At 37.2% G+C, this 10417-nt stretch overlaps 2 protein-coding genes across 2 annotated transcripts in view; both read left to right on the top strand.

Moving 5' to 3' along the window:
* The window catches only part of LOC126396061 (E3 ubiquitin-protein ligase MARCHF5-like), a 158653-nt gene that overhangs the window by 125950 nt on the left and 22286 nt on the right, over positions 1-10417 (top strand). The window lies entirely within an intron of this gene.
* polm (polymerase (DNA directed), mu) overlaps positions 8629-10417 on the top strand; it is a 7527-nt gene continuing 5738 nt past the window's right edge. The window contains exon 1 of the mRNA XM_050053854.1: positions 8629-9123. Coding sequence (XP_049909811.1) covers positions 8939-9123 — 185 coding nt within the window. The 5' untranslated portion in view covers positions 8629-8938. The remainder of the gene's footprint in view (positions 9124-10417) is intronic.

Genomic DNA, 10417 nt, shown 5'->3' with positions numbered 1-10417 from the left:
TTTCTTCCTAATTTTCTATTATATCATATTTTATTATACTCTATGTTTATATCATTCTATACTTTTTTTTTTTTACCATGCCATATTATATTATTGTGTTTTATTATATTATATTTTATATATTTTTTATATTTTAGATTATTTAATATTATTTTATATTCGGTCCAATAAAGAGAATCATTTATCAAAAATATCAACATTTTTTCCCACTTTTTCCTTATGTACTCATCTGATACAATATCAAATATATTATATTGCACACTGCACATAATTTTGTATTTCATAATATTCAATCTAAAATGAAAAAAAAGGAAAAGTTCAACAAAAATATCAACTGTTTCAATATTTTAATTTTATTTAATTTAATTCAATCCAAGTTCATTTAAGTATTTTTATTTTATTTTATTTTATTTTGTTGATAACACATAATTCATTCCCAAGGGGAAATTTTCTTATAATGATCTAAAATAGAAAGCCATTAAAAAAGCCAAACATTTTTATTTAATTTAATGATAATACTTAATTGTTCCGCAGGGGGGAATAATATTATGTTAATCTAAAATAGACAGTCATTAAAAAGTTACAAAAAAGTTAACCATTTTACCACTGATTTTATTTTATTTTTATTTTTATTTTTATTTTTATTTTCATATATACAGATTTGTTTTCAACAGATTTTTTCTTACAGAAACACATGAGGACACATTTTTGTTTAGGACCCCTTCAATTCAGTTACTAGGAAATTGTGACCGAAATATGCAGACAACTGAGTTTAAAAATCAAATGATACAACACAGACACTATTTTTTAAATTACCATAAACATACACACACATATCAAATATCTAATGTCAGTTTATCTGCCGATATATCCCAGCTCAGTAACTGATAGCTTTTATGGTCCATGGCTGCAGTTTCCTTTTCAAGAAAAATGAAACCTAAGTAAGAGCCTATGCGGAGGATCTGAAACCACTTTCACACATTTCAATGTAACTCCCCTTAAATTTCCCTTTCAACAGCTTCACAATGACTTCAAGTTCATGTCAGTGTTTGTCATCAGTACAGTCTCTATCATTCATGAGTTCAACAGCAGAGCATTCTGTATATCTTCTTCTTACAGCTCCGATTGAAAGCTATGTTTAAACTCAATTAGGTAAAACATTCAAATCCACATATCTACATATACTATATTTATTTACACACTGTACTTGACAGATTATACATTTTACAGAGTACATTTATGACAAGAGGCAAAATGTAAAAATAAGATGTTACAAAGGACGAAGGAGGCGCTGTTTGGCTCTGTTAGCTGGGCTGACAGATGCTCTGTCAGGTAAAAGGATAAAAACCAAATGAAGGAAGCCCTTAAGCACTGTCTTTATGCTCCAAGAATAAATATATAAGATTATTTCACCTAATAATGAAGTGCCTTGCTTTTTTCCCTCCTGAAATATAAGATGACATTCCCAGATTTCTGTACAATAACATTAAGTTGTAGACAGACATTTCTTTGGGATGTTTTGGCCCCTGAGTAGAATTTAAAATAAAGTTTTAACAGTTCAAACAACATGAGTTAGTTATGATGTAATGATGATGGACGTCCTCTGGGTCGAGGAAGTAGTAACATATTAATGACTCGTGGTTTTCTAGAGAACACTGAGTACAGAATTACTAAAAACACCCGAACACGGAGGCTCATCTGCCAGTAATTATATTTCACATGAAACAGATTTGTGGATAACGAGGAGGACTAACTCCTGATATCTGATCAACCAAATCTCTGAGCACTTCCCTTCAGTGGGTCTGATATCCGTCAGAGCTGAGCTGTGAACATGATTGATACACTGCACAGTGGAGCTGCGAGCTAACATGCTAACATGCTAATGTTTATAATGTTCACCATCTTAGTTTAGCATGTTAGCATGCTAACGTTTTGCTAATCAGCACCAAACACAAAATACAGCTGAAGCTGATGGGACCTGTCCCTCCTTCTGACGGTGTCTGGTCAAAAACAAGAAGACAACTAGAAAAGCACTCGGAGAGCGCAGACCTCCGCCAAGCAGCTTGGATTTCCCGCCATTTTATTATTTTATCCACTTGGCTTCAACCGATCATCTGTTCCTTGTCCCATCATCAACCTTTCCTGAAAATTTCATCAAAATCCGTTCACAACTTTTTGAGTTATTTTGCAGACAAACAAACAGCCAGCGAAAACATAACCTCCTTGGTGGACGTAATAAAGTCCCAATGTCCCCAGACCAGAAGATACATGTGAGTGGTGTCTTCAAATGAGAAGATAATAGAGTCCCAGTATCCTCAAACGCACTGTCCCCAAACAAGATAATAATAAAGTCCTAGTGTCCCCTAACGAGTACCTCCTAATTGACCTCATCCTAGATTATTACTGTTGCTAAAATTCGTCAAAAGGCCATATCAAACTAAAAACGTAGCTATCAAGCATAAATAAAGACTAATAAAGGTTTTGGACCTTGTTGGACGGACTTGGCAGAGATGGCTGCCATCTTGTCTTGTGGGCTTACTACCAATAGGTGACACAAAAAAATGCCACAAACGAGAACAACAGGTCTAAATTAAGCAGGAAACCCAAAATGTAATGTCAGGAGGTTAACAATCTCTCCACTTGAGCTACTGTCTCTATTAATGACAACGTGATGGTGTGCTGGAAAAGTCCTTCAAAATATGTAGGATGTGTTGAGATTGAAATGGTTCAGTGTAGAAATAGGTCTGAACCCAGATGCACAACTCAGAGACCAGCAGGACAGGTGAAAGTTCATGTTTACTCGTGGTCAAAAAAACGGCAAACATCAAAACCAGGCGGGCAGATCAAAACAGGAGAACTGATCCAAAAAGGCGTCAGGAAGAGGACCAACGGTCAGACGTACAATAGGACTGAGTGGAAATGAGTCAGTCTAAATACTGCACAGTGGTGGGAACAGGTGTAATGGTGAGGTCAGATGGGGAATGGCGAGAAAAGGGTTAAAACAGGGCAGGAGGGAGTGGCTGATCTGAAGTGACCATAGACTGTGTGGGAGGAAAATGTATCTTTATATCTAACTCTGCAGATGCATCTCCTGATATATTAAAGAGTTCTTTTTCTTTTCTTTTTGAGAGCTCCAGTGTGCAGGATTTAGGCTGACCCAGAAATGGGCTATAACATAATAAGTGTGTTTTCTTTCATGTATAATCACCTGAAAATAAGTATTGTTGTGTTTTTGTTACCTTAAGGCCCAGACACACCAAACCGACTTCAGAGAACTAGCACCAACAAAGGTCCCCTGCTGCGTCACCTGACTTCACTGTGTCTTGGCCACATGAACACACTGCAGAGACTTCAGCTGAAGGTAATCCACTACGTATGTTCTGCACCTGTGTGAGAGAAAATAACTCTCCACACCAACAGATGGAGGTAATCCGTAATCGTCATTCAAAGAGGGAAACAGGAAGACCGTCTTGACGCTCGTTAGCCAGTTAGCACATTAGCAACACAATCCAACATTGAAAGAACAGAGCATATTTACAGTGCGGCAGTGAACGATAACACAAACCATCAGGAAACGTTTCTGCTAAAGAAAAATAATCTGACCTTATGTAACAACTTCCTCTGGACTTCAGTTCTTTGTTTACTTTCCTCATTTCTGTTTCTCTTGTCATGCGCTGAGCTGAACTTAATATCAGAATGATTTCATTCACTGACAGGCTTTGCATTCGCAGACCACAATTAAACACAGTGGATGAGCCGAAAAATAGCCGACACGGGGCAACGAGATGCAACAGATACTTACCAACAGCCCAACTTTGACAAGAAATAAAGTTTAAGCTTGTTTCAATCTGCAATCCTCACTAACAGACATCACTAAATCCCCCTAATTTCACACACTGAATCTTTAAAGGGGAATTTGTCGTGTTATTAGTCAGCAGAATGAAGCAAAATGGAGACAGAAGATGATGTCAACAAAAACCATTAGAAACCAATCAGTAAATACAAGGGATCAATATGACATGTCATTCTGGAAAATTACTCATTGCTGTTCCAACAGACTGAACAGTGATGATGATTATTCTGGTCGCTCATCACTGTGGTTAGCTGCAGCCATATCCTGTATAACAGCTGTTGATGGAGAGGTGTCATACAGGCAGGTAACAATCAGTCAGTACAGTCACGTCTGACCTGCTGTTTTCAAACCGTGACATGAACCAACAGATGAAGGAGCTCTGCTCAGCTGGAAGCAGCTTCAGGAAAGGGTGGAGGTTGTTATTGGCAACTGCAGACATCACCATCATTATCATCATCTGTACTGTGATGATGATGGTTTGTTTTGGAATCTTCCATCTGCACAACAGATTTACCCTTTGGTCCTAATGACAAACCTTAAACCTTGATTATAATAATATCAATACATTATATTTATAGAGTGTTTTTCATGATACTCGAAGACACTTTACATTAGTTTAAATGATCATAAAAACAGGCCACGTTTAAAATATATGACACACAACATTAGTCACACTTTAAAGGTCCAGTGTGGAGGATTTAGGGCGGCATATTGGCAGAAATATAATATAATAAGTCTGTTTACTTTAGTGTATAATCACCTGAAAATAAGAACCACTGTGTTTTTGTTACCTTAGAATGAGCCTTTATATCTACACAGGAAGCAGGTCCTGGCTTACAGAGATCACCATGTTGCACCGCCATGTTTCTACAGTAGCCCAAAACGGACAAACCAAACACTGACTCTAGATAGAGACATTTATGTTTCCATATAGTATCGGTCATCATAGTCAGTAGCCTGATGAAGGCATGGATCAGAGGTTCTGCAACAGAGAGGAAGAGTGATGGGCAGAGATGAGCCAAAAGGCCATTCTGGTGATTTGACTGACGTGATGTTGGAGGAGAGGTTGCTGTTGAAAATAACTCCGAGGTTGCAGATGTGTAGTTATTGTGGTGACGAAAAGGCCTAAAAAGTCTTAGAGCAGAGTGACCTGGCAAACATTGTGATGGAGAAACATTGTGATGGAGAAACATTGTGATGGTTAAATAGATGTTGTTGGCAGAACAAAGTGTGGTAGAACACCAAGTAAGATGAAGATAAGTGCAAGTTCTGGAAATCGCAGGAAATCACACACACACACACACACACACACACACACACACACACACACACACGGAAAGTGAGGTATGATGTTTATCTGAGGAGGAGAATAAGAATGTTCGGTGATTCTACGGGGCTGTCTCATTGTTGCGGTATGTGAAGTTGTAAGCTGTGTCTCCAATAAAATACCCACTGTGAATCGACCCCGAGTCATCGAGTCGTTTTTCAACATAATCGATGGTGAGGCAGAAGTTGTGGGTGGTTTTGGTGAGGGATTTGGGGACTGATGATGGTCAGATGATCCGATTTATCACAGTTCAGTTTGAGGAAGTTGGCTTGTATTTCTGATTTCGTTGAGGCAGGTGGTCAGAGTGGAGTGAGTTACTGTGGTGATGGATTTAGTGGAGATGTAGAGCTGGACGTCATCGGCGTAGCAGTGGAAGTGGCGATCATGGCGCATTTAGAGCGGTGATACTCAACTTGCCGGGTGGTCTCACAAAACATTTTCTAATTCTCAGGGGAAATAAATCAATTCACACCGGGATTTAAAAAAAAAATTAACTTACTGATAACTTTAAACATAAATTAAGCTGCCTTTACACCATCATGTGGCAACTGGCTACCCACAAGAGCGTGCTGCTACAGTCCACGGCTGTGATGATGGGCAGCTGCTTCAAGAACGTCACTGATGGAAGTGCAAGCAAGCGTGGCGCCAGATAAATAACGTTATACTTATAATTACCAAAGATTTCTACATAGCCTGTTACCCCAGGCTCAGTTTTCCTTCTAGTTGTCCTTGTAAGTTGCTGACGCTGTGTTGTGCAACTCTCGGTATTCAGGCACAAGCATTATCGGCTCCTCGTGCTTGTTGTCTTGCTGCTTCTGTGATGCCCGTGCCTTTCTGTTTGATCATCAAAGACCAGACAGTTACCACCAGAAGTTCAACATGGTGAACTCTGTAAAATCTGTGAGCATAGTAACGTAAAGTACAATTATTAGTAGTAGTAGTAGTGGTAGTAGTATTTTCTTTACTGTACAGTAATCGGTGCAGTTATTCAACTGTGTAATATTCTTCAGTATGCGACTTTATTCTCACCAATATCTCTTAAACGTATCTATTTATTCACATATAATGCAAATAACTGTGCACATTTCTTATGTTCGTTCTTATTCTTTGTTTTATTCTATTGATGTATTGTAATCAGAGATGGGCAAAAATACATCAAAATGTATTTTTATACAAAATACCCCTCAAATAAATGTATCAAAATAAAATACATGTATTTTGTATTTTCAAATACAGAAAATGCTTTTTTTCTTTTTCTTTTAGCAGCGACCCGCAGCTCTATAGGTCACTCTTTCGGTTGGTTGGTCGGTCGGTCGGTCCACAAAGTTTTTCTTGTATAACTCAAAAAGTCCTTGACCAAAAATGCTCAAAATTTGCATACTGCAACTACAGACCATGAGTAACTATACCTGAAAGAATGCCCACGATTCGTCCATAGGTGGCGCTATACTAACCGATTCAAATCTTTTTGTGAATAACTCAAAAAGTCCTTGACCAAAAAATGCTCAAAATTTACATGCTGCAATTAGAGACCACAAGTAACTATGCCAGAAAGAACAACCATGATTCATCCATTAATGGCGTGAAAGTAGCAGATTTGGTCACAGCTATTGCAGATTTGCGCTTGTTTTCTCATAATTTGGTGTAGCAGAGTATTCAGGTTTGGGCTACAGGATATACACAAAGCTCTGGTGAAAAAAAGGCACACAAAAAGGCAGAACAGTCACAGAACTAACGAAGTGTAACTAAGCAAAGCCATTTAAAGACAACAACTTGATTATATAGCTATATATATATATATATTAACCAGACTTAACTTTGAGCCTTTGGAGCCCTGTGTTCAACTTTTCTCAAATGAAAAAGAGAAAAGAAAGCTAGGGACATGGAAGCTACCCTAAAATATTATTTACTGATTCAGATTTAGATTCAGACAACTTTATTGATCCCACGTGAGGCAATTCATTTGTAGCATACTCATCCCAAGCATCAACCACAACAGCATACAGTTTCCTATGTTATGCACAGTCCAGTAAAACAGACCACTAGGTCACTGAAGGGCCCAAGTTTAAAAAAACATATAGATAAAAATATTTGAAAAAAAAGTAAAAAATATTGTTACATCCAATATTATAAGAATGTATTTTTGTTTTTTGATTCATGGAGAAAGTATTTTGAGTATTTCAAATACAAAATTACTCCACTCAAAAGTATTTTGTTACAAATCACATTTGCTTTTTATCGACCTTATCAAATACAAATTACAAAATACTCAAATGTAATTAAATAAGTTTTTTAAATACAAGTAATAGAAATACTGCCCATCCCTGATTGTAATGAACATTATAGCATAATACATATTTTATATTTCTTAATGTAACATATTAGTTAATACTATACTCTTCTCTGCTCTGCTCTCTCAAAAATTAAATTGTTTTACTGACCACAAAACATTTGTCTTTGAATTTGTAATTCCCACCATAAGGCATACATTTGAGGGAATATGATGCAACCTTAAAAACAGAATAATGGTCACTACCGAAACACTGGGTGTTTTGTAAAAAATAAAGTATATTGAGTTATCAACTAAAGTATTATGATGCTAATTGGTTACATTTCTGTTCTGTTTCATCAATTATTAACTCTGAAATCAGTCTGATCAGCGTTATGCATTTTACAAAGAAAGATTGCATTTAGATTTTGAAGAATTCTATAATTTGAACTTGAAATTTGTTAAAATATTATTTTTTATAGATTTAATTGTGAACACCTTCAAATTTGTAAAAATTTAAATCTTTAGACAAGGGAAGGAACAAGCATAACAGGTTGATATATATTTTTTTGTATAATATAATACTTTATGTTTCGGTAGTGACAAATTTTGGGAGAGGAAAAACATTCCAAAACAGTCTGAAAATACAATATAAAAATTTACAGTCATTTTACTAGATATGTGACCTTTACATATGGTACAATATATATAGGGACAAAGTTTTGGAAATAAAACATACAAAATTTCAAAATATTTCCAGCTTGACTTTGCACACATTCGATAGAATGCCCCTTATACAGATTAATGCAGCATATTCAGTATATTTTTATACACTTACAGACTCAACACAGTGAAGATATATATATTTTACTCTTAATATCTGACGTACTAGTGTCAAACATTATTTTAATTTTAATTTTATTTTAATTTTAATTTTTATTTTAATACACATCTTTACATACTTCTATTTCATACTTATTCTTACTTCTTATAATTCTTCTATTCTTTATGTGGTAAAATGACATGTGACACACTTTTGCTCAGTAGGTGGAGGTGTGCACCTTACAGTTGTTTGTGATCCGCCGGTAAAGCGACAAAAGAAGAATAAGAAGATGAGTTCCTGTTTCCAGTCGGAACTATTTTGGTAACGCGCAGGTGGAACCGGCGCATCAACACAGCTGCATCCGGTTTGTCTCCTTCACTGAAGTCTGCGGATTTTTCTGCGGTTTTTCCCTCTAACATCTCTCAGAGGATGAAACCCGTCACATCAGACACCTGAACGCAACTCCGCTGTAATGTTTTATGAATTAAAAGAAGTATTTTAGGAGAATTAGCTTTTAAAGCGAGTTAGCATCAGAGAAGTGATGGAGCAGTGACAGCAGTGAGCACAGCTGGTGACAGCATCAGCTACAGTTTAAATATTTAGTTTCTTATACATGACATGAACTCTAAGTGTAGGCAGGCGTGTTATTTCACCACAGAGTGAAACATGGTGCCTTTAAAGAGGAGAAAGGTCTCATCCTCAGGTGCTGGGAACACTGGGAACACTGGGAGTGAGTCAAAGTTCCCTCAGGTTGTTTTGTTCCTGTTGGAGAGAAAGATGGGAGCCAGCCGAAGAGTCTTTCTGTCTCAGCTCGGCCGAAAGAGAGGATTCACAGTGGAGGAGCTGTTCAGGTGAGTTACCTGCACAGACATTAAACTGTGAAGCAGTGGTGGAGTGTAACTGAGTACATTTACTCGATTACTCAGGGTGTGTGCAGGTCCTTCACAACAATAAGCTCCTTAAAAGGCATTAAATAGTCTTAAATCTGAATTTGTGAGGTCTTAACTACAGACATCTTATATAGTTTCATTTATCCGTGTTTTTGACATTTCTCTCTGTGTAAATGAAGCCTGTCTATATTTAAGTCCACATTTATGATGTTACAAGTCATTTTCCTTCATACTTGCACTCACCTGTTGGCAAATGTAGACTGACTTAACTCCCTCTAATAACCACGTAACACCCACCTCTTCACAAGACCACATATGTTCTATTTACCTGCAGTCTTTACCTGCGATGCTTCAATAAGTAAAACATGATTTGTCCAAAAATCTGTCTTAAATTTGGTTAAAGGTGTCGTGAAATGTCTCCTGATCACTGCACATGAGTAAAAATCTGAGGTACTTGTACTTCTTCTCGTGGCACTCTCTCCTTCCACTCCGCTACATCTCAGAGAGGAAAATGTACTTTTAGCTCCACCACATTTACTTCAGAGTTTGAGTGACTTTACAGCAGGGATAATGTACTTGCTTTGCCTGGGGACCACTTCTGCAAAATAACAGGTCATTTGTGTGCAGGGGTGTGTCTAGAATTTGAGGACATCTGGGGCTTTGTATTAAAATGTGTATTTGCAAAAAGTATAAAATTAAAGATCGATACCTGGTGTCCGTGTATCGATAGCCTCACAAAATATCACAATGCCCTGCTGTATCATTTTTTTCCTCCCACCGGGGATTAACTTATCTCAACGGTGTGATTTTCAATACTGTCAAAAAACAGGCGCTCCTTTTCCTGTTAAACTTATTGTATGTAGTGCACATCACGCACCACCAGAGCTCAGTCTCCACTCTCTACTGGCGAAACAGGCAGCTGAGCTAAAAGACATCGCGAAAAAACACCCCGTGTTTCAAATTTACTAACGAACTGGTGGCTTTTTGCTGAATGTGTCTTTGGTTGTCGTAGCGACAGCAGCTGTTTTCAACCAGGAAGAGAATACGCAGCTGTCCGCGTGAATCCTCTTGGTTCAGTTTTCATTACAAGGTAAAACATTGTTAACCTGATTCATCTTTGGACTCAGTCACGTTTTGAATCGCACTGCGATCTTCACAGTTCAGAAACTGGAGTCTGCAAATCTTACTATATAATGACGAAAACTCTGTGTGTGTGTGTGTGTGTGTGTGTGTGTGTGTGTGTGTGTGTGTGTGT

Source organism: Epinephelus moara, chromosome 9 (assembly GCF_006386435.1).
Source record: "Epinephelus moara isolate mb chromosome 9, YSFRI_EMoa_1.0, whole genome shotgun sequence".
NCBI classification, from domain to species: domain Eukaryota; kingdom Metazoa; phylum Chordata; class Actinopteri; order Perciformes; family Serranidae; genus Epinephelus; species Epinephelus moara.
The sequence above is the reverse complement of the archived record's forward strand: the minus strand, read 5'-3'. Positions and strand labels throughout refer to the sequence as shown.